Source organism: Mauremys reevesii, linkage group 7 (genome assembly GCF_016161935.1).
Source record: "Mauremys reevesii isolate NIE-2019 linkage group 7, ASM1616193v1, whole genome shotgun sequence".
NCBI lineage: Eukaryota > Metazoa > Chordata > Testudines > Geoemydidae > Mauremys > Mauremys reevesii.
Genome location: NC_052629.1, coordinates 12071373 through 12096561, shown reverse-complemented (window position 1 = coordinate 12096561; position 25189 = coordinate 12071373). Strand labels below are relative to the sequence as shown.

The following is a 25189-nucleotide window of genomic DNA, read 5'->3' as shown; positions in this document are numbered from 1 at the left end:
TGGGTGGGAGAGATGAGTTATATGGGTTTTTTATAACTTGGGACTGGGGAGAGGGGATATGCGAAAGAGAGAGATGGATTTTGTTTTTAAATTGTACACCTCTACCCCAATATAACGCTGTCCTTGGGAGCCAAAAAATCTTACCGCGTTATAGGTGAAACCATGTTATATCAAACTTGCTTTGTTCTGCCAGAGTGCGCAGCCCCGTGCCCCCGGAGTGCTGCTTTACCGCGTTATATCCACATTCATGTTATATTGGGTCACGTTACATCGGGGTAGAGGTGTATATAAATTACTAGAACTATATACAAAAATAACCACAGTTACACATTTTTAAAAGTAAAGGATTTCCGAGATTCCTGATCATTTCTGTTTTCCTTGTTAAAACTTAGTTTATTTAATCCACACCATAAGATACAGAGGACATGCCGTTTGGTTGAGTTCATATCAAAGCAGAAATTTTAACTCATGGAATTTCCTGGTTCTTCGGTGTTTAATTTAGCAATTTAACATTGTATAAATGGTAGTTCTTTGCATTTAGTAGAGATTTAAGGGTACATACGCATGCATGTGCACATATTTTGCTTCTCTCTGTGTGAAAACTTAGCAGCGTGAATGGGACTGGCTCATGAAGACATCTCTCCTTCCCTTTGTTTGCAGGTGGTGATGAGGAATACATTTACATGAACAAAGTGACCTCGGTTAAACAAAAGGATGGAAAGGAGAAAGATGGTGGAGGTATGGAATCTATGGCTACCAAATGTCTGGGATTTAACTTCCCAATGGAGAGAGAATAAAGGGGCATAGGATTTGATCCTGCTCCCAATGAAATCAGACATGATTCCCATTGATTTCAGTGGGTGCAGAATTAAGCCAATGGAAGGGGTGGAAGGACTACCATATTTTTACATATTCCATGCTTTTGGCTAACACAGTGAGGTTATTCCTGGAAGTAGCACTTTTGAGGGCAGTACTTAGGGATAAAAATGTCTCCTTGCTAAGTATGCAGCTTCATGCAACCCTACTGAAATATTTAAAGAAGTCATCCCATTTCGTATAGACCCAAAGCAAGTCAATCCATGTCTAAAAGCTTTCGTTTGATTACTGTGTTCAGCATGCTGCTTTGCACCATGCCACTGGTGGTTTCAAAGAGTCTAAACTGGCTCAGGATGAATTATTGATGCACAGAATATACATAACATCCCTCCCCCCACGTTCTCAGGAAGTTCCTAGCACTGTATCCTTGCAAACTGTATAAGTTGAGAATAATAACCCTGGGTGAAATGCTCGTGATTGTCTTCCAACAGTTTTTCTGACTAGATCCACCTGGTTTTGCATTCACAACATGGGAAGGAATTCTCCAAAAATTCAGAACTATTTTGTGCAAACTTGTCCCGTTCACAACATTTATGGAAACTCAAAAGGGCCACTTATCTTCAAAGCTTCATGCTTACAAATATAGATCAGCCCTTTAGCCACTTCCTATCGTCATCATTATTATTCATGTTTATTACAGCCTAAGGGCCAGCTGAGAATGGAGCCCCATACAAACATAAGAGACAGTCCCTGTCCCCAGATTGCTTACCCTCATTCTGTCTTGTCTATTTAGACTGTAAGGGAAGGGGGACAACACACAAGCAAAGTGCACAATATGGTGGCCTGCAAAGGTCATGTTAGTGCCACGATTTTTATTGTGTTTAAATCTGCTTCATGCAGCCAAATTGTGGATTAATGTCAAATGCTTCTGAAAATGAGACATTCTCTTTTTACTATATGTAGGTACAGCCCCATCACAATGGGTCACAATCTTGGTCAGTTCCACTAGTTGCATAATTATAATATTAAACCATAGCCACAGAAGGCCTGCTTGTATCTACCATGACTTGAGCATGGAAATCAGTGGCAATGGAAAGATTTATTTACATGGATTCTCTATCCTGGGTCCCATGACATGTACAAAATAAGGCTTGGCCAGGCAATGCAGTGAGCCATGGAGCTGTGTCAGGCCGTTAAAGCCTGCTGTCATTGTTTTTATTTCAGCCATGTCCCTATCATGGGCCCTGAGCCCCCACTTGCAATCATTCCCTAAAGGATATGGCCCTTGCTCTTTCAACCACTTCCCCAGACCAAGTTAAACTTCTAAGTTTTGTTTGGAAAAACTGAAGTCAGTGGCTTCAGTTCTATGCGTGTGTGGTCTAAATCCTAGTTATGGATGTGTAAAAGACCTCAGTTCTGTGACTGACTGGATGGGAAACCCTGCATCTGTGCAGAGCCCTGAATGGGTGCAGGTGCTGGAATCTGCCTATCAAGTCAGTTTCATTCATTCAAGCCCTGATTGTGCTAATGTGGTCTCCTAAACCCATGCGAAGTCCCATTGAAATCAATGAAACTTTGCATAATAGGTGCTGGGTGCATGCTAGCAGATTGGGGCCTGGGCCCATTCACGGTTAGATTGCATTGAAAGCATTCCCTTTAGGAGCAATGCAAGGTAAGATATTTTCTAGAGACAATGACATCAGCTCAGAGAAAGGGGAACAAAGCAGGTGAGGGATGGCCAACAATTTTTCTCATTGATGAATCTACTTTTGACTGCACTAATAAGACGACGAGCTGAGCAATACAGTCCTTCAGAGGTATCTTTTTATGGCACAGTAATTGAATTCACCCTGGTAAATGACCTAAGAGGCTACAATCTACTTGAAAAATAAAGATTGTTCTTTGGTAATACCAGCAGGGAAAATACAGTACAAACGCAGACATAACAGCAGTTTTTTGGCTGGATACAGGAATTTGCTTGGTGAAATTCTCTGCTTTGCCTCATACAGGAGGTCAGACTAGATGATCCCAATGGTCCCATCTGGTCTTGGGATCTGTGAATTATTTGCCTTGTTTGCAGATAATGGAGAGCATAGTTGTATAAGAATGAAGAAGTAGGACATTTTATTTCTGTTAAACCTGTGCATGTTTACACTATTTCCTCTGGCCTGTTTTTTGTCTTTCTAAATGTCACCTGCCCAAATTCCAGGGCTAGGGGAATTTCAGATCCAGTGAAACGTGTACTAAGTGCCCTGTTATTAAGCAACTTCATGCCTTAAGAGAGAACCTGAAAATATATCCTATTGTATTAGGGACAATTCTGCGATGCCTTTGCTGGAAGCCAGTGTAAGCAAACTGGTTTTGTAAGGGCTTGGCTACGCTTATTGAGGGAACGATGCATCGGCGGTTGATTTAGCAGGCCTAGTGAAGACCCACTAAATTGACCGCACATCGCTTTCCCATCAACTCCTGTACTCCTCCTGAACGAGAAATGCAAGGGGGGTCGATGGGAGAGCGTCTCCCGTCGACATCGCATAGTGTGGTCCCCGTGGTAAGTACAGGGCTGGCTCTAGGCACCAACCCAGCAAGCAGCTGCTTGGGGCGGCCAACAGTGAGGGGCAGCACGTCCGGGTCTTCGGTGGCAATTTGGCGGTGGGTCCCTCACTCCCTTTCGGAGCGAAGGATCAGCCGCTGAATTGCTGCTGAAGACTGAAGCGGTGGCGGTAGAGCTGCAGATTGCGATCGCAGCTTTTTTTTTTTTTTTTTTTTTTTTTTGCTGCTTGGGGTGGCAAAAACCCAGGAGCCGGCCCTGGGTAAGTAGATCTAAGTACGTCGACTTCAGCTATGTTATTCATGTAGCTGAAGTTGCGTAACTTAGATCGATCTCCCCCTGTAGTGTAGACAAGGCCTTAGACTCTTGAGTTGATGCTTACAGCTGGTTTAGAAAAAGAATTATTCCTCAAGCAGATCCCTCCTTATAAAGGGAGGAGAGAAGAGCAGGAAACTCCTTAAAGCCCGGCAGGGATCTCACCATACACATCTGATTTACCCTGAAAGTGCCCAAGTACCACAGCAAAAGGCTATATATAAAACCCTGAGATCCCCAGACCCAAACTGTGCTGCATCCCATGGCCAGCTCCTCAGCTCTGTGGAGCTGTGCTGATGCGCATCAGTTGAGGATCTGAAAAAAGGTCTCCATCCTGCTCTTGATTTGCTGAGTAGATTTGTGGTGGGGTGGAGGGTGGGGGAATGAATACGGAAAACAAACTATGTATTCCTGGCATGGTGATGCTCATTAGGATGATTCCTAGGCATGTGGTGAAGCCAAACACTCGCTATGCTTAAGCAGATGCTGGCATCACACAAGGAATGCAGAATTTTGAATGTGTGATCACTGCACAAAATGCCACTTGTCCCTCTAGTTGTCTGCAGTGTTTGGAGGGAGGCTGTGTTCTGTGCAGTAGTTACAAATTGGCAACGTGATTTTTTTGCTAAAGCTGCACCTACACAGCGCACTTCTTGAGAGAGGCTGGGTACCTGTGAATGCGCTGGTCACCAGCGGGTATGTCGACACTGCAAATTACAGTCTGTGGTGATGAGCCACAGAGCCTGGGTCAGTTGCCTTGGGCTCAGGGAGCTAAAAATCACAGTGTAGACATTCAGTCTCCAGCTGGAGCCTGGGCTCTGAAACCCAGCGGGGGCGAGGGATCTTGGAGCCCAAGCTGCTGCTGCCACTTTTAGCCCCGCAAACCGTTGAGCCAGGCTCTGAGACTCTGTGCCATGGATTTTTCTTTGCTGTCTAGATATGCCCAGTAAATCGGAGTCTCCTCATCTCTCTCTCAGAACAGTTTCATGGTGCCAGGGCCGCCGGGGGGCAAGAGGGGCAATTTCCCCCGGGCCCCACAGGGGCCCCTGGAGCGGGGTCCTTCACTCGCTCCGGGGGGCCCGGAAAACTCTTGCGGGGCCGGGCCCAGGAGCTTCTTCCGCTCCCGGTCTTCGCCGGCGGGGGGTCCTTCCGCTCCGGGGCGGAAGGACCCCCCCGCCGGCGAATTACCGCCGAAGCAGGACCCGCCGCCGAAGTTCAGCTCGGTCTTCGGCGGTAATTCGGTGGCGGGGGGCCCTTCCGTTCCGGGACCCGCTGCCGAAGGGCCCCAAAGATCCGCGGTGGGGGCCCCCCCGCCGCCAAATTACCGCCGGAGACCGGGCTGCACTTCGGCGGCGGGTCCCGCTTTGGCGGTAATTCGGCAGCGGGGGGGCCCCCGCCACGGGTCTTCAGGGCACTTCGGCGGCGGGTCCCGGAACGGAAGGGCCCCCCACCACCGAAGACCCCAGGCCCTCGGAATCCTCTGGGCGGCCCTGCATGGTGCTACCCTTTGGGTTCTCCTCTCTAGGAAATATCCCCCTTGATGTCCCATCAAAAAAGCAAACAGGGTGTTAGGAATCATTAAAAAGGGGATAGAGAATAAGATGGAGAATATCTTATTGCCCTTGTATAAATCCATGGTACGCCCACATCTTGAATACTGCGTACGATGTGGTCTCCTCATCTCAAAAAAGAGAGGGGCAACTAAAATGATTAGGAGTTTGGAATGGGTCCCCTATGAGAAGAGATTAAAGAGGCTAGGACTTTTCAGCTTGGAAAATAGGAGACTAAGGGGGAATATGATAGAGGTATATAAAATCATGAGTGATGTAGAGAAAGTGAATAAGGAAAAGTTATTTACTTGTTCCCATAATATAAGAACGAGGGGCCACCAAATGAAATTAGTGGACAGCAGGTTTAAAACAAATAAAAGGAAGTTCTTCTTCATGCAGTGCACTGTCAACTTGTGGAACTCCTTGCCTGAGGAGGTTTTGAAGGCTAGGACTATAAAAGGGTTTAAAAGAGAACTGGATAAATTCTTGGAGGTTAAGTCCATTAATGGCTATTAGCCAGGATGGATAAGGAATGGTGTCCCTAGCCTCTGTTTGTCAGAGGCTGGTGATGGATGGCAGGAGAGAGATCACTCCATCATTATCTGTTAGGTTCACTCCCTCTGGGGCACCTGGCATTGGCCACTGTCAGTAGACAGGATACCGGGCTGGATGGACCTTGGTCTGACCCAGTACGGCCTTTCTTATGTTCTTTCCAGGAGCGATGGTACTGAAAGCAGCACTCCTGATGCATCACAGAAGAGGGAAGGCTCCCGCACCAGCTAGTTAGTAGGGTATTTGCAGTGTAACCATGGGGTGCCTTTCAGGGCCATCTCTTCATTTCTGCACGATGCAGTAAAGCAGCCTTTTTCAAGGCTGATGATCAGACAAACTGCGCCTTAAACCAGGGGAGGCCTAATTTTAATGTTAACTGTGCAAGGAACCGAGCAGCCTTGCCTGTCGTGGCTGTGCCTAGCAAGCAGATGTATTCAGTTGGTATTCACTGACTGAGCTGTTTGGCACATGGCTGCCTCTGACCTTGTAGCTTAATGAAATTGTCCAGCATTAACAAGGAGGGAAGCAGAGAAGCTTCACCACAGGCAGCAGACAGCCTGGGGGATTACATCACTGTGTGTTTCGGATTGTACCGATGCTTCTGCCACCGTGCCAGAGGCTCATTATAGGATGCAGATTCAGAGCTGTCATTGTGGCTTCCGAGACTGGGACTGAAATGGAGCAGTGCGGGTCCAACTTTTATTTATAAACCACAGAGAAATATGCAGCGAAGTTCATGCCAGAGTCTTCTGAACCCCATGGTAACCTGCCCTAGGAAAGGCACAGCACCCTGACTGTTCTAATTTATATTTTCCCTATTCACATAGGGAGTGAGGCTGGGCTTTTAAAAGGAGCCTACAGGAGTTAGGCAATCCATTCAAAGGGAGCTGGGCACCTAATTCCCTTGTCCATCTATGGCACTTTATATGCCTCCCTTTAGTGTAGTATCTTTTAATGTATTTCTCTGCACAACACTCCAGTGAATTAGGATAGTGCTATTATATCCATTTTACAGATGGAAAACTGAGGCCCAGAAAGATTAACTGACTTGTGCAGGGCCACATGGGAAGTCTGTGGCATGGCAGGAATTGCACCTGGGTCTTCCGAGTCCCAGATTAAAACCTGAATCACTGAAATATCCTTCCTTCTTAGATCTGTTGGAAATGCCTCCCCCTACACAGAGTGCCAGGTTCTCAGCTGGCATATACCGATGTAGCTCAGTGCAGCTATGCTGAAAATGCCCTCTGAGGGTTTGGCCCTATATATTTTTTCCTAACAATCTTTTCCTCGGCTATTAAGTCCTATATAAATGCATTAGTTACTAGTGTCACCATTCTCATTTTATGATTAGAGTAAGTGGACGTTGCACCTTTGTGGCAAACTTTGTGCTTGAAGTGAGTGGTGTTATCACATTTCATGGATGTGGAAATGGAGGCACAGAATCGGAGATTAGCCCGATCAGAGGGTGTCAATGGTAGAACTGGGAATAGAATGTACTCTCAGAAGATCCCCTAACATGCAGCCCCCTGCTTTCTTCACTATGTCACACTATCTCCCAAAAGCCTTTGATGTTCCTAAGGCCAAATCAAGATGGCCAGCTGTTAGCTACGACTCATTTGTGACAAAATTCAATAGGAACAGGTTTTTGTAGAAAATAAATCTGTTCCTTATGTTCTAATTGTGGTGCAATAGATCAATGACGTATGTATTCCCTACGGGGAAAGAACTTTTGAAACTTTCTTCTTTGAAGGCTTTCGGCCCGGACCTCCATTGAAGCCAGTGATTTCCACCAACTGAGAATCTGGCCCTTTGTTTTTAAGGTTGTTAGTGAGTGGAACTGGGAGAATGAAAGTGATTTTTTTTTTTTTTGCCTGCAAGTGAAACCACGTACAGCAGAGTAATAACAGGGTGAACGTTTTAGAACAGCTTAATATAGACATCATCATTACAAGTGAAGTGATTTTTATTTTAAAAGACATGTTGGTCTTCATAGTTTTCATTCCAAGAGGAAAAACATTCCAAAAGAAGAAGAGCGTCTACCAAGAGAACTGGTTCTTTAGCTGTGGTGCCATAGCACTGTATTCTTGGCTATGGTCTGAAATGACATGGTCACCACGAAGCATCAAAGGCAGACTCTGTAATTAACACCCTGCTTCCTACTCAAATATAACGTAGCACACGGATGTTGCTGCACCACTGCTAGGTAATAAGTGCATTGCTGGGACATGCCACATGTCATTATTCCTGCTTGTTTCTGTTTGTAGCACTGGATTGCGGAGAGTCTTTGTCCAATGGGGAATCAGGACACCATTCATCTCCTCCTCAGAAGAGTCTGCCAGACCTTCCTCCTCCAAAAATAGTATGTGTTTGATTCCTGATTGCTCTTTCTTCTCTCTTTTTCTCCTTTCACAGTCTTAATATTTAATCAAATCTACCTCTAATGATAAAATTTTATATCTTTACATTCTTCATGGCACATACTGGCTCTAAGCACTGACAATTTTTAAAATTATGCAACATATAATGTATGTCATTCACAAAACTTTCTGTAACAGGATGCTATTGAGGCAAACACTTTAGTCCTGGTAAGTTTCAAAACAGGTTTAGGTAACTAAGGGAGATATTTTCAAAGACACGAGTACAAGTTAGGCACCTAGCAGCCAGTTGTCTTTGAAAATCTCCTTCTAGATGTGTAGCAGCAATCGTTAGACTACCTGGGAGAAACTTACAAAGGCCAACAATCCTCAAACTACAGGGCATTCGGGTAATCACCATGGGGTGTCAGGACAATATTCTCTCTCTGTTGTGTAACACTGCACTTGATCACTGCTGTGGAAGACAACGGGATTTGCTAGCATTGTCCACTTTCTGAGACAGGCCAGACCCTAGACCATTGTTCCCTTCCCGTATAGCAGTTTCTTACGAAACCTGCAGCCAAGTGGATGTGTGAGAAAGAGGAAGAAGATGTGAGTATTGGGACCTGCTCCCTAGGCAAAAGCAGAAAGGAAGCTTGATTAACGTTGCTGTTCTCCTTGCTACACTGTAGGTTTTAATCCTTTAATCCTAATTTAATCCTATTTCAGGGGGAGTCAAATCAGTCAGTGTCTCGCCACAGAATTCAAATGAGTTTGTTACGTGTAAGACTTGGAAGAAAGTTTGCAAACTCTCCTGTGATGAAGGGCTTATGTGCCCGACCATCCTAACACCTCTGATGGCCAGGAAGGAGTGGAGTTTAAGGCACTTCTCTTCCTTTTTCTTTGGGCATAGAGTGCCGCTGCTACCTAAGACTATAGCAGCCCCTGCATCTGCTCTGCAGAATGCAGTGTGGGGTGGGGAACACTATTGTGCAAGTTGCAGCCTGAGTGCAACTTTTTCTCCGTGCATACTTTTTGGTGCTTGAAGGTTTGCTGCGTGTGTGTGTGTCTTGAGAGAGACCAATTATGCATGATTCAGGTTTCCCTGAGACTTTGTACAAAAGAAATCTACAACCAATGTTCCCTTGGACTTTTCCATGGGCCAGTTATAAATGTAATTAGGTTACAGTTCATCACAATCAGCTTTCAGTGGGATTTTGTTTCCTTGCCAAAAGAGCAGCCCTAGCTATCCTCCAGAGACCCTGACAAGCGGGGCTTACTGTGTAGCAGCCGATCAAACATGGGAATCTCAGCAGTAAGGACTTTCTGATGTAAAAGGACAGCAGACTTGAAAGAGGGGTTAGTGGGTGGGTGGATGTGGGGATGTGTGTGGTGACAGAGAGAGGGGGTAGAGTTTGCTAGGGGCTCACTGGAGAAACTGTTCCTTTAAAAGGAAGGAGAAGTCAGAGGGTCAGAGAAGGGATTACCATAAAGGGCCTTAGGGGATCTCTGCTGTAAAGGAGTTTAAGGCATGGATGTCACTTCGGGGTGCTGGGAAAATGAAGCCTGAAAAGGAGAAAAGTAGGGCTGGATTATACAGAAGCCTTTTAGATGCACTGCAGTTGTCCTAATGGATGCGTTCCAGAGCCTGCGGAGTTTTTCCAGCTAACCCATCTGGCTTAATTGTTAACACTGCCCATGCTCTCCTTGCTGAGAAGGGACGGCAGCCCTGGCCTGTGACTGGGAGCAGTGATCTGTGTGTCACTGGTTCCGATCGCAAGGGGCGCTGTTCCTGGTGGAGGTGGTGGCGGCATTAGCAGTAGCAGGATGGGTAAATGAGGACACAGGCTGGGGTAGCAAAAGAGTCCTGTGCCAAAAGGAAAGCCTGCCTGAAGGATCAGCAAGCAGATGCAGCTCTTATCATGCAGCCTGTGCTGTGCGAGATGGCCGGAGGAGCTACAGCTGCACAGGCTGAGACGCACACTGGCTCTGACTGTGGGAAACTTCGAGGCAGCTTCTCCTGGTTGTTCAGTGGAACAAATACAGGAATGCACCTCTAGCTCAGCACAATGTAGGCATGGGAAAAACCACTGCCCTCCTCCTGCCCCTACTGTTGCCTCCAACAAATCAGTGGCTCCTTCTTGATACCCCTCTTTAATTCCTGTCCCATTAAATGAAGATTGCCCAGTTATTGATCAAAAATGCAAGTCTCTCATGCCCTTGTAATGACTCTCACATCCAGTCAGTTGAGTTTGAACCTAGGACCTTCAGTACCGAAGCCCCAGCATATACAACTCTAGCTAAAGGAGCAACTCTATTAGATGGTAGCAATAGTAGGATGTTATCCTCTATGTGAACCAGCCACTAGCGAGGAATGTGGCACACACTTTATATGTGTGTTACACTCTCTCCATATGGCTTTCTTTTCCTGGTATACATGTAATGGGATTGACTGTCTGTGCTCAAGGGAGACATCCTGGGCTGGATGGGCAGAGGTCAAGATGATGGTGCTTTGGCAGAACGAGGCAGGACATGCTGGCACTGCCCCAGCCTGCTCTGCTCGTCATTTGGATTCACGTTGATTTTTGAGAGCAAGCAATTCGACTGCATATTTAAAGAGGGATGAGGCAAGTGAATGAATAAGACTAAGGGTATGTGTACACTACCCGCCGGATTGGCAGGTAGCGATCGATCTAGCTGGGATCAATTTATCGCATCTAGTCTAGACGTGATAAATCAACCCCTGAGCGCTCTCCTGTTGACTCCTGTACTCCAGCTCGGTGAGAGGCGCAGACAGAGTCGATGGGGGAGCAGCAGCAGTCGACTCACCGCAGTGAAGACACCACGGTAAGTCGATCTAAGTACATCGATTTCAGCTACGTTATTCACATAGCTGAAGTTGCATAACTTAGATCGATTCTGCTGTGTTTTGTCCCTGTGGTGCTTTTCCTTGATGTTAAGGCAGTGGGAGTGTGTTTTTTAGGAATTTGCTGTGGGAATATCAATCAGCACCAGATACTGCAGTTGGGTGTCTCAGTGTGCTTGCAGGGAGATGTAATTAAGTGGGCATGGCTTCATTAGCCTCTGGTTAAAACCCCCCAAATTCTTAGATGACTGATCAGCATGCTCAGAAGCTATAGAACTTTCCACTCTGGGCTAGTTGTGCCTTTTCCAGAAGCCCTAAGCGAAGGGCAGTGAAGCGTTGTGCTGTCCTGGAAGCGAGTTTCCCCCTTGTTTCCAGCGGGGGAGTTATCGGCGCCAGGTATAAGCTTCTCCTCTCCCCCTCTCCCCTCATGCATCGGTTCAGCTATGTTGGCTGAGAAGGCTCGAGTTCACCCACTCCCTCCTCACCTGCACGGGTTCATTAGCGAGCTACCATCCGGCCCTCAATATCCTGCCAATTTTCCTCTCACTTCCTCATAGACATATTGGACAGCTGCAGTCTGCAAAAATAGGCTTTAGTTTTGCCTATGTCCCATCCTCTCCAGCGACAGCGTAGTGAACCCTGCAGTGTCTGGGGTGCTCAGCTGCTCTCAGTTTGGGGAAATTTTTCTCCTTTAGCCAATTGTACCAGTTTCCCTAACAGCGCTGTGTGCACTCCAGAGGCCCGTACTGCGATTGAGGTGTAAAGAATGATGGTGTTGAGTGAGGGGGAAGCTCAGAGATTAGGACCCCGGGCGCTTGGCTTTTTTTATTTGTGTGTGGAGGGAGAATAGAGAGCGTGGTCAGGATTGAAAAACCACATCAGCTCCTTGCTTTGAACTTTGATTCAGAAAAGGGCAATGGCCGGAAAGCGATGCTCTCAGGGAGGCTGAGTTTAATGGACAGAGACCACAGAAACTGAAAGCTACAAAGGAACCGCGTTGGTCTTTAAAACCAAGTGTGGGAAGTTGCTTGTAGAACGATGAGGCGATGTCGGGGTGTTCATTATCCTGTGTGTTGGGAATAGCTGTTCATTATCTGGCACTTACAATGTTTCTTTTCTAGGTTCCTTTTTCAGTGCTAGAGCCCAGCATAAGTGGATCTGATCCAAAGCCCACTGAAATCAATGGGGGGCCGTGACCTGACTATGTGTATGCACAATGCCTAGCACAACGGGGCCCTTGCTTTGAGTGAGGCCTCTAGGTGCAATCACAATGTAAACCTCAAATAACGACAATGATGTCTATGGGCTTTGGGTCATACTTAATTCCTTCTGTCTCCCTGTTCTTCTCCCATGCCTTAGCACTATCTAGCAGTTCTGCGCTCTGCTCCGCTTTTCACCACATGCTGCCAGTTGCCCCTGTGAAAACACACTATAGTGTCTTCTTGTACCATTCCCACTTATTAGCATAGAAACTGCAGTGCTCTGGGCCGTTCCTGTACGATAGTGTCAGGTGTTTGTTAGGGTTTGCCTGCTTTATTGTGCCATTGTGAAATGGACAAGTGTGCTGAAATGACCAGACTGGGTTGGCTAATACACTACAGTATATTTTTGATCTAAGCTAGAGACAAAAGAAGCCCACGCCTTTTGGTAAAGAGAAAAAAATAACCTCTAAAGAAGCCGAAGCTTAGTCCCACGTAGTCCCCTTTGGTTTCCATTGTAAGGATAGTAAGGAGCGGGGGACGTGTTCCCCTCATTGCCCGCCAGTGGCTGCATCTCTACTCCGGACAAGTGAGGTTTCAGCCCCTATGTATAGGGCTATTGCAGGCTGGTCCTTGCTGGAACACCCAGCATCCTCGCCAGAGCTGATGTCTTATGCTGGTACCAACTAGAATCTAGCTCATACAGTTGCAATCCAGAACACATCATCACCCAGGTAGTAAGAGAATCACCTTTCCAGAGGGTATGGCTGGAGAGTCTTGCGGCCTGCATCTTGCAGGAGGTCAGACTAGATGATCATATTGGTCCCTTCTGATCTATGATTCTATGATTCTATGATTCTATGATTCTACCTGCCACTAGCTAAAATAACTCGCCTTCAGCTATTTTTAACTGAGTTACATGAACATAGCAGATACGGATTGTGTTCTATTATGCGTGGCATGGGAGAGGAAATCTTTGGTGCTGGACAAATTGAGGAGCAGGGCTAAGCTACAGGATGGTAGCATCATCCCCCCCCCCCCAACTCCCCTTGTGTGGGCTGTAACTCCACCCACTATCCTGTTCTGTGCAGGTTTTTATGCTGCAATCCTCACCGCAGGATCTGAGCCCCTCCTGCTACTGCATTCACGTTTGCAGTCAGTGAAGTCAAGCGCAGTCGTATGAATGGCTTGAGAAGTAAATGGGTTTGGTTTTTACCCACCTTCTTGCTCGTGTGCTGGTCTTTCCAAGGGATCAAGGAACTGTTTTCTCTGCCAGCTTCTGTTTTGGGGAGGGATTTGGCAGATGAAACAGGGTTTTTCCAGCACTTGGACTCTTTTCAAAGGCTCTTTTCACTTTAGTTTTGTTTATCCACTTCCTTCATTTTTGCTCATATTGACTTTAAAGACGCCTGATGTGTTTCCTAACTTGGGACTTTGTGCCGTGTGACCCCCCGGGCTGTGAACGTTCAGTTAGGGAATCTGAGGCAGGGTAATAGACTTCTAATGCCTGTTTGGGCTAAAGGTAGGTAATAGTTCTACCTCTGCTCCCAACTGTCCTCCACTCAGGTACCCCCGAACTATTCTCCTTAGTGTTGAACTTCATCCCCAATTGAAATGGATGGAGTATGTGCAGCCATCTGGACCTAATGGAAGGGAGGACATTTACTGGGACAGCAGGATCAGATCCATGGCTAGAATGAACAAGCTGCCTGCAGTTTTTCCAGGGGTCTGTCCTATAACCCCAAAATTGAAGCTTTCAGGAAAATTGAAGCCTTGACTATTTAAAGCACCGCAACATTGTGACATTGTATAAGAACTGCCAAGTGCAGCATCACAATACTCCTTTAAACCTAATTCAGCGAGCTGTATATCGAAAGCCAGTTAAATACTAGCACTTACCGATGTGTCTTTCCTTGAATCTGAACCCATTTACCTAGAGGTCATGAATTGCACATCTAAAAGGATCCCTCCGTGGGGCCACACTTTAGCATTACCAAAAAGGGTTGTTCAAAGTTTCAGAGTGCTCAGCTCTTTACTACAAAATATGCTTGCTTTATTCATTCATTCCACAGATTGCAGAAACGAAACTGCCTTCGATCCCCAAGATTGAGTCTCCAGAGGCATATTACGAAGAGGCTGAGCCATATGACATCTCCGTGAATGGTACGTCAGAGCCGGTTCTCGGCTTTTCATGGCTATCATTAACCTGAGTGAGATGCAGAACTCAATGTTTGTGGAAACAATCAAACAGAACTACTTTCATACAATTCTTTTTGGATTCCTGTGGATTTGCTGGTCATAAGAAGGGTACTTTTATAGTTTATAAAGGATTAATAAATGACTAGTAGATGTTATATGCCTGCTATAGACAAGAGCAGTATGTATTATAGATGGCTATAAAATATTAGATGTGTTGGTGGATTCTCCATTTCCTGAAGTCTTCAGATCAAGACTGGACGTCTTTCTGGAAGAGATGCTTTAGCCAGATTCAATACAGGGGTAACTTTGTGAGATTCAATGGTCTCTGAAATACAGGAGACCGGACTAGAAGATTTAATGGTGCCTTCTGGCCTTAAAATCTATGAACTCAATGGGCATATTGGACTTTATATCAATCTTGAAGCATTTATTAAAACAGTTTTAAATTGTTAATACATTTTGAAGAGCTATTTATAGGTGTACCCTTTATGTAAAGCGTGACAGTTTGTAACCTGCAGTGATCTAGATCACTAGACCGTCCCCTCTTTCAGTCTCGTGTACCAGAGTCAGGGAATTCAGAGAAGGGTAACAAGTAAGGCTGATGATTTGGATCAGAATTCATTACCATTGGGTGAGCAGCACTAGACCCAGCTGTGCAACCCTGAGCTTTAAAATTTGTGATGAAGAAACAAAGTGGGGGACGTTGCTTGAAATTATGCGGGGTTAATTTATGTTGACAGCCATCTCTTCGGGATAAGGACTGTATCTTCCCAGGTGTTTGTACAGCACCTAGCACAATGGAGGCCCTGATCCTGAGGGGGAGCCTTTGGGAGCTACAGCTCTCCTGTTGGCTTAATTACTCCACCTCCGCGAGAGGCGGTAGTTATGTTGGCGGGAGAAGCTCTCCCACTGACCCAGCACTGTCTACATGGGGGGTTGGGGTTGGTATAACTCCGTCACTCAGGGCTGTGGATTTTTCACACCCCTGAGCGATGTAATTCTGCCGCAGTAAATGAGTAGTGTAGACCTGGCATTAGTTTGAGGCTAGGCTGAATGATGTGATCAGGTGCAGTTAAGTGGAGTGAGTTGGAGTATTAGCTCCTAGTTATCACCCCATCTGCATCAATCTCTTTCTATGTTCAAATCAGCGCCACCTTGGCAGCATGGGACCCGATCCAGCTAGCTACGGGGGCTTGGATTAGCTTCCATTTTCTCCAAATCACCATAGTTTGGGGCGGTGCAGATAAAAGCCTTCCGGTTGTCCCATCTTTGTAATGAGGAAGCCAGGTTTGGGTTTTCAAAACCTCACCCTGGACTGGTTGGCTTCTAGATGTCATTTTATCTAAATGGCTCCACTCCAGTTAGAATACTGTGGGCCAAATTCTGCTCCGTTACTCCTGATCAGCACTTTGGGGGTGGTTACCAGGCCCTGTGAGTGCAGAGAAAATCCTACCTCCAGCAGGATCGGTGGGTAAAGCACTTTTAGAAAGAAAAGTAGGTGATTTTTTTTTTTCAGTGCTTGGTGTTGCAGCCTTGACAGAGATAGTGCAAGATACTGTTATGGGGTTCAGTGTGCAGTCCATACCACTGAGGGAAGGACTGTGTCACCACCTGCCCTGCAACCCTGGGTGTTTTGCAATGCTTTGCTGCTGTAGTTCACAGCCTGGGGTGCTCACAACCAGTCTACAAGCCTGCTGGCTCCTGAACAGCTAGACAGCCCTGGTTGAGCAGGTCTTACCTCAGCGGCCTGTCTGTAGCCCACTCTGGCTTCCACCAGCCTTGGTTACAACCAGCAATAGACCTTTGTTGTCTTTGCCTGAGGACCGGACTGGTCAGAGAATCCAATACGTGTTCCTTTGTCTAAGGCAGACCTGTTTACCAACTGCACCAGACATACCTTAGTCATAATTCCAACATAAATCCATAACTCTTAATACACGCTGCACACATACATCATGCAAGACTATTAATGGTCAGTGAGTTATTAGTTTTCAAGTGATACCTCACAATGGATATTTTATACAAACACTATTGCAATAGGGTGGGAATACAGGGATGCTTATGGTCACGCCTGCCCCTTTACAAAGCTGTAGGAGGGTTGACCCTCGCTGACCCAGAGGCGGCGGGGCAGAGCCCTCTTTCCTGGACAGGGCATCTGCCACCATATTTGCTTTCCCCTTTATACAGAAGAAACCTGTTTTGCCACCTTTCTATTTAGAGTCTCCAGGACATAATATCAGACAATATCCATAATTTCAGCTACTGGGTTTTTTACAAACACTTCACTGTGATGCTAATGACCAGCGTGGTGTTAGATTTCAAATGATATATTACATGTCACTTTTTAAATAAATATCTTGATACCAGTGTGTGAGCTGTGATGAGCATGTCAGGCCTGATGAGTTGCTGATACAGAGCAGTGAACTGCAAATGGGCCTCTGGGTCACAGACACCCCACAGTGTCATGCTCCCCAGTGCTCTGAGTCCAAGGATTAGAATTCTGCTGACAAAAAATTCACCATCAGCTCCACCTCCCGGAAATAAAATAACCTCCAGTTTTTGCCAGTTTCATGTCAGATTCTTTCCCTACCCAAGCAAAAAGGCAGCTGTAAACTTCATCCCACAGGATAAAGTTGGGAATTAGCTTGCAGGTAAAAAGAAAAGGGAGTCATACCTCTTGTTTCTTTTCCTGTTGTTTTAAATTGTGTGTAGCCACCTGCCAGCCCAAGACTGCCTCTAACTTGCTTTGGGGCCTCATTCAGGCCAGAAAGCATCATACACGCCGGGGTGTTTTCCAATTGCCTTTGCAGTGAGATAATAGTTACATTTTTTGCCATGCACATAGGAAAAGATAATTGTCCAACTCTGCTGAGAACCACAGCACGTAGGGACATGCACCAAACTTATTTGTATGTAGCCAGGTGTTCTATCTCGTATATATGCCATTTAAACTGGGTTATGTTACTCAGACAGCTTTATAAAACCAACATTTTTGTGCAGAGAAAACCTCGTGAGGGGGAGAAAACTAGAATTCTACTGAAATCTCTTTTGCTTGGCAATACAGGATATTTAATTCAACATATGCACTGGCAGGGAATGCCTCTAATAACTGTGATGGCACCTTTGTTCTGAGAAGTTTCTAGTGAATGATTATGCAGGCACGAGGCATACAGCGAACAGGCTAAGATGGTTTGGGATAGTGTCAGAAATATAAGATTTTGGTTACCAGGAGCACTGTCTAGTGGCTGCTATTGTTAGTTGATCATTAGCACAATGAGAAATGTGCTCCGTGTTATACAGACCAATGAACAGCATAAACGCAGGGGACTGGGAGTCACGACTCCTGAGATCTGTCCCCAGTGTGTTACTGGGTAGCTAGGCCCCTTTGGGCAATTCACTCAACTGTTCTGTGCCCCAGTTTCCTCCTCTGTCAAAATGGATATAATCATACTTCCACGTACTGTATATACTCGTTCATAAGCCGAGTTTTTTAGTAAAAAAGGGAAGCACCAGAGAAGGGGGTCAGCTTATGAACGGGTATAGAGAGGGAGAGGTGGGACACAGCCCCTCCTCCCAACAGAGGGAGCAGGGAGAGGCGGCACAGCCAGCAGAGCCAGAAGGGAAGAGGCGGGGCCAGAGTCTCTCCGCTTCTGGCCACGTTGCTCTTCTCCCAGTCTCTGAAGCAGCTGCAGCATCGGGGCTGGCAGGCTGTGGCTGTGCCGCTCGGCTCTGCCCCCCAGAGCAGGTTGTGGCTGTGCCGCCTGGCCCACCGGAGCACGCTGCGGCCGTGCCACCCGGCCCAGCCCGCTGGAACATGCTACGGCTGCGTCGCCCGGTCTGGCCCGCCAGAGCAGGCTGCGGCCGTGCCGCCCAGCCTGCCGGAGCAGCTCCAGCCAGACCAAAGACATCCTCCCCTGGCCCTCCCCAGCTAAGGCGGGAAGGGATGGGATGGGGAGAGTGTGGGGGTCCTGGACTAGGGGCGGGGTTATGAGGGGGGTGGTCACAGGGGTTACTCCCCTGACTCCCAGTTTCTTCCCCCTCCCCCCCCAAATGTCCCCACCAGTTGCTGTCCCGGCCCATCAGGGAAAACAGCTGGCGCACTAGGACACTTTGTTTACTTGGGTTTACCTCCATGCCTGCAGACGCAAGGTAAACAAACCATCTCGGCCTGCCAGCGGCTTATCCTCATGGTCCAGGAGCCAGAGTTTGCTGACCCCTGAATTATAGGGTCAGCTTATGAATGGGTCATAAAAAAATTGCATTTTTACATATCCATCTTGGGGGATGAGGGGGGTCAGCTTATAAATGAACCGGCTCATGATCGAGTATATACGGTACCTATCTTGGGAGAGTTGAGGCTCACTGGTGAAGAACAATGGGACATGTTCTGATCTCCTTTCTTATGCTGAGTAGCCCTTGCTCCTCAGATGGCTCCATTGACTGTGGGTCTGAAATCTGATATGGGGCCACTTGTGGAATAAGGTGCTATTCAACATGAGTAAAGGTGATCTTTGGTTGGAGAGTGTAACACGTCATTGTTAGGTGTCAGTGTTCTCCTTCCTAGGCATCAGCTGCTCTTTGGATACTCTTCTAGTTCAGATGGTAGCTTTGTTTGTCTTTCCTGACTATTTTAAATGTGAGGGCTCTGGTGAGGCCAAATCTTTACCTGCAAACTGGTCGCTGCATCCTTGGACAGTAAAATGGTAATGAACTTGGTGGTGTACACCACTGCCCTCTGCTGGATGGAATCAGAACAGTTCAACTGTGCCAAAGGCCCTGTAGTGCAAACAGTTGGTGGAGATTCTCTGTTAGCTCAAGTGCTAGGGGAAGGATCTGAATTCTGTTCCCTCTACGGCCACCGTGCATAGCACAGTGATAGGTGCGAAGTGGAAACAAATTACAGTATGAGATGAGAACCCTATTTTGGCTGGTTGCTGACCTGGACTGTGTTTTAAGGCTTCTTTGTCAAATGAATCCCTTTTCTTCATAGGCCCACCTCCTCTTGTCATTTATGCTGGGGGAGATCATGGGTAGCTAATGGAGTTACATCTGATAGCCTATCATTTTAATGAAGTTGCATCTGTATAAAATGCCATGAGAGGAGAATCAGGCCCATAAAGTGAACTGGGATGGGAATATGCCGGTTCAGATAAATGCAGAATGTCAGAGTAGACAGTATTGTTACCCACATCTTAACTGCTGAACCACAGGGCTCCTCAGCTGGTATCTGCCCCAGACATAAATAAGGCACTTTGCAGGTGGTTATGCACAGACGCCTTTGCAAGGGGATTATATGGGAAGGAAAAAGCTTAAGAATTGGCCAAGAAGCTCCATGGTCCTAATGAAAGTTACTCTCTGACCAGTTCACAGTTCAGGCAGCTACTTTAGGTGAATGAAAATCTGGATGGGAGATCTGTAATGAGATTATGATGTTAGGAAGAAATTTAATTAAGTGGCTGAAAAGGAGCTATAGTAGAAGGGGAAAGAGAGAGTTTGTTGTCTAATGGCTACAGCATAAGGCTTGGGTAAAGAGACCTGAGTTCAAATCCTAGCTCTGTCTTTAAATCTCCCTAGGCTTGATCCTGCATCCTCTGGGGTTGGAGTTTTGCTGTTGACTTCGACGGGTGCAAGACTGGACCCTCTGTCCCTCAATTTCCCCATCTGTAAAGTGGGGATAATGTTACTTATCTCTCTCATATGGAGTGATGGAAAGTGCTTTGAGATCCTGGGGCAAGGATGCTATAGAAGGGCATCCTTTCCTAGCGGAGTGGTGAAGATGCAGGTAGCTGGGGAGCCGCTGTTCATCTCTTGTTACTGAGTTTTTGAATTTAAGTCTTGTATCTCCAAGCAAATAGATGTAGTAAAATAAAACAAGAATAGTAGCACTAATAAAATTAGCAAATATGTTGCCAAGAAGAGACATCAAAGCAAATCCTCCAGATGGGCTGAGGAGATAAGCAAGTCATGTGGCATCAGAGGTGGGACCGAAAGACACCGTAACAAATGGTGGATGAATAAATTAGAATGAACCTAATAAAGACAGGCTTGTTAGGTCTTGTGGCTGTTCCTTCATCTGCAGTATTTTTGCACACAAGCTAAGAATGCCATCGCCCTTCGTTACATCTGCATTAATTACTAGGATCCCCTTTTGCTTCGAGTCAGTGCTGAGATGGATTCCATCCTTATCAGTCTACCCCTGCGCTGCATTTGCATAATTGAGTGGCACGATATGAAACAGAATGGGAATGTGAATGACAATATGGCTGCCTAATTAATAATAATAATTCGAACTGAAATAGTTCATCTGCACCAGTTGATTTTAATGTTGATGGTCATTTTAAAAGGAATTGCGTAGTTCAAGGGGAACCAATGTAAAATATGGGTGCTCTCTCTCTGTCTCTCTCTCTTTGCTTGTGACTATGCAGGTATTCTTGGTAGGCTCGCTGCTACTGGAGCCAGGACAGGGTTGCAGGTTACCGAGGGAGTAATTTATGCCACAATAACCATGGGTACGGCATGTTTTCAAAGCCTGAACTTCTGGCATTGTCTTTCTATTTATTGTCATCGTAGCAGAGAGGATCCCCTGCCCAAACTATCCATTTTGTTACCACCAGCATTCCTCCCTTACAAGCATGGATGGATCACCACCCCCATTTGGCACATTGTCATCCTGGATGGATACATTTCCATTCAGGAGGGCAGGGGTAGGGTGGGGGACATATTCAGAAGTTCGCAATCACTTTTTGCCAATCAATGGTTCATCCCATATAGAAAGAGTTTTTATCAGAGTACATCTGAGTGGCACTGCTTTTTATAGCTGAAGATGTTGCAACCAGTGGAGGGGCTGATCATTAGCTGGTGTAAATGGGCATAGTTCTTCTGGAAGTGAAGCCATGCCGATTTACAATAGCTGAGGATCTGTTCCAAAGTCTTCCAGGAGGTAAGCTATAGAGTGGCATGTATGCGGGAAATAATACAGTCATCGTCTTTTGAAAGCTGAACTATCTAATCAGTTGATGGTGGGCCATTAACACGATACCCATGGGCATTCAGTGAATTTTGAAGTGGATAGTCTCCTTTCGAGACATTGGCTTAATTAGTGTTGCTTTGCACTAATCACCTGCTGGCGCTATCATGTAACACTTAATTGGGAGAGATTTTGGGAGCAATATTGTCACATTGCTGTGGCTTCTCAAAGTTACTTTTATTTTAAAAATGAATACACCTACCTTACCGGATAATGCTTCAAGGAATCACAGTAAAGTGTTTTAACTACACCTCTGCCTTGATATAACGCTGTCCTTGGGAGCCAAAAAATCATACCGCGTTATAGGTGAAACCGTGTTATATTGAACATGCTTTGATCCACCGGAGTGCGCAACTCCCACCCTCCCCCTTCCCCCCGACCACTGCTTTACTGCATTAGATCCACATTCGTGTTATATCGGGTGGCGTTATATCGAGGTAGCGGTGTATTTTCTCTGTTTTTCTCACAGAAATGCCTACACTATTAAGGTAACACTGCACTTGAGTGGACGTTTGACTAAGTCTTGATCAGAGCAGCATAATGAGATCAGTATCGTAATTCTGTTCAGTAGGGATGAATGCACGAATTAAAGACGAGGTGCACAAATCTTGGGGTATGCCTCCGATGGCTCTATGTGAACCCCACTAACAATAATGGGTGGCTGGCAGATTACATCTGTATCATGAACACCTAGGTCTTGTTGCAAATCTCCTGGAAGTTGCTGGGGAGTCTCTCTATTGACTTTAATGGACTTTGCACCAATGACCAGCCATCTTCACCTTTTGAAAACCTTCATGACCTATGTACATCAGAGCTGGGTAGCACTTGGGTGTAATTTTCAAACGTGGTCAGCATTGGCCTCTGCTCTCATTTGAATGGTAACGTTTCCCTTGACTTCAGTGGGAACAGAGTTAAGCCAACGCTGAGCGTTCTTGAAATCCCACTCCTTATTAAGAATGTGATGGACAGTTACATACTGTTCTTGACTGAACATAAAAACAATCACTATTATTTAAGGCTGTAGTTTATTACTACTTCTTACTGCCACCACTCAACATCGCTTCACTGGTGCCACCGCTCAGATGTTACGTTCCAGGTTGAGTCGATATAGCCGTTGGCCCAGAAAGGGAGCCACAGAATAACATACAATGACTCATTGCTTGTTGCATGGCCTTGCAGAGTTTTTTACATACAGGAGGCAGGGGCTGACTTGGAAGGAACTGGACATAGCTTGCAATCACGTTGCAGGTTTGGAAATTTTGGCTTCTAGTTGGGTATATAAAATATATAATTGGAAAAATACAACCACCATCTGGTAGCGCATCTGAGGAAAGCTCTTAAATTGTAGACTCCTTTGAGTATTTGCAAAGAGAGAATCTCAGGCGCAAAACATCAAAGCAACAGTTTGGGCTAGAAGGAAAAACCAGATGTTGGGAGATCAAATTCACTAAGAAAATGGCCGTAGGAAATCTTCAACAGAGGAAAGCCCTGGGGCAGAGCCTGAGCTGCTTGTGCCTGTGGCATGCTGTAAGGACACTCTCACTTGCCTGATGTGAGCATGCATGAAACAAACAGGAATTACCACCCAGAAATACACCTGGTGACCAGCTTTGCCTTTTTTACAGAAGACGGAGAAGCAGTCAGCAGCTCATACGAATCCTATGATGAAGAAGAGAGCAGCAAAGGGAAGTCAGCAACCCACCAATGGCCATCCACCGAAGCCACCATTGAGCTGATGAAAGATGCCCGCATCTGTGCTTTCCTCTGGAGGAAGAAATGGCTGGGACAGTGGGCCAAACAGCTGTGTGTCATTAAGGACACCAGGTTGCTGGTATGCAAACATTTGCATTTCTTCCCTGACCCCCCAAATAACCTATTTTCTCAGACCGGGAGTGGGAAGTGGCTTCTCAATTGCCATAGGGTAGAGAGTCTTATTTTAATTCAGATGCTTTAAGAAATATCCACTTAGCCTCCACGTGGAATTCCCCAAAGATTTCCACTCAGTAACATAACCAATAGAATACAGGCAGGTGATACCACAGGCCAAAGAGCAGGTTAAGCAGCATTGCTGTTAGTTGTTATAGAAAATGATGTGGGGTAAAATGTTCATCGATTCCAAGGCCCAGGGACCACAATGATCATCTAGTCTGATCTGATGTATAACACAGGCCAGAGAACTTCCCCCAAATAATTCCCAGAGCAGAGCTTTTAGGAGAACACCAGTGATGGAGACTCCATTGTGATCCTTGGTAAATTGTTCCACTGGTTAATTACCATCACTGTTAAAACTGTACACCTTATTTCCAGTCTGAATTTGTCTAGCTTCAACTTTCAGCCCTTGGCTCACGTTCCATCTCTGGAGACTAGGTGGAAGAGCCCATTATCAAATATCTGTTCCCCATTTTTCAAAAGTGCCTAAATCCGATTTTCAAAAGCGAATCAGGCACTTAGAAGCTTAAATCACATGGAAAACCAATGGCATTTAGGGACAGATTTACAAAGGCATTTAAGTGCCTAAAGAAGCAGATCGGTGCCTAGTGGGATTTTCAGAAGTGCATAAGCAGGCAGCTGACTAACTCCTGTTTAAACTCAGTGGGAGTTAGGCACCCAACTCGCTGAAGAATTTTAAAAATCCCACTAGGTGCATCTGTAGGCCCCTAAACACTTTTTTAAAAAAATCTGCCCCCCCAGGTGCCTAAGTCTCTTTTGAAAATGGGGCTTAGGTGCCGAAGGCATGTCAGCACTTTAGAAAATTTTACACGTGGCCTAGTGGTTTGTAAGCAAGTCAGGGACTCCTTTGTTCTAATCCTGACTCCTCTGACAGCAGCCTCCCATGGCTGTTGTTTTACTCATAACATGTTGGTTAGACCCAGTAAAATCTCTTGAGATATAGTTTGTCTGAAAGATGCTGATGTGCATGGTGCTCCACTTGTGCTGATGTTAGGAAGTGGGTTATGTTGAGTTTACATGCATTTAATCTCTTACATAAGGCTTACTTAATTACTTACTTTAATCTCTTACTCCTTCTACTTTCAGTGCTACAAGAGCTCCAAGGACCACACCCCTCAGCTTGATGTGAACTTGCTGGGCTGCAGTGTCATACACAAGGAAAAGCAAGTGAGGAAGAAAGAACACAAGCTGAAGATCATTCCGATGACGGCAGATGTGATTGTGCTAGGCTTGCAGAGCAAGGACCAGGCAGAGCAGTGGCTCAGAGTGAGTGGAGCTGTGTCACTTTGTAACCCAAGAGCCCGTGGCTTTTGTTGCATGATCACACCATGGTGGGCAATGTCAGATTAGCTGTACCAGTGGAAAAGGGGGGCTGTTCATTCCGCTGTGCCCCTGGGGTAACTCCCTCTGGGCTTGTACTCCTGTACCCAGGGCTGGATTAACCTGGAGGCAAATTAGGCACGTGGCTAGGGCCCAAATTAATGTTGAGAGGCCAAAATCATAGGCCAGGATCCTTCGCTGCCTCCCCTTTGCCCAGCTGAGGGGGCGCAGACCACCCACAGCAGCACCCTCTGCCCTGGCACTGCAACCCTAATCCTGACCCCATGGTGGTGTTTGGAGAGCACCACCCTGCAAGAGCAGCTCCTCGACTGGGGGGGCGGGGCTGGGCCCAGTTTCCTGCTCTGGGCATTGCCACCTGGCACCTGGGGTTGCAGCCCCATTCAGGTTTGACCCAGCCAGCCTTCCATCATGATGGGAGAGGGTGGCCGGCATAACCTTTCCCCCGGGGCCACCTCTCACACCAGACTGA

At 46.3% G+C, this 25189-nt stretch overlaps 1 protein-coding gene across 6 annotated transcripts in view; it reads left to right on the top strand.

Moving 5' to 3' along the window:
* Positions 1 to 25189, top strand: part of AFAP1L2 (actin filament associated protein 1 like 2) — a 109689-nt gene that overhangs the window by 65039 nt on the left and 19461 nt on the right. For 5 of the 6 annotated variants that reach the window (XM_039481877.1, XM_039481874.1, XM_039481880.1 and 2 more), the window contains exons 3-7: positions 661 to 738; positions 8049 to 8143; positions 14276 to 14366; positions 23055 to 23260; positions 24466 to 24645. In XM_039481877.1, coding sequence (XP_039337811.1) covers positions 661 to 738; positions 8049 to 8143; positions 14276 to 14366; positions 23055 to 23260; positions 24466 to 24645 — 650 coding nt within the window. The remainder of the gene's footprint in view (positions 1 to 660; positions 739 to 8048; positions 8144 to 14275; positions 14367 to 23054; positions 23261 to 24465; positions 24646 to 25189) is intronic. The other variant, XM_039481875.1, reaches the window with a different exon arrangement.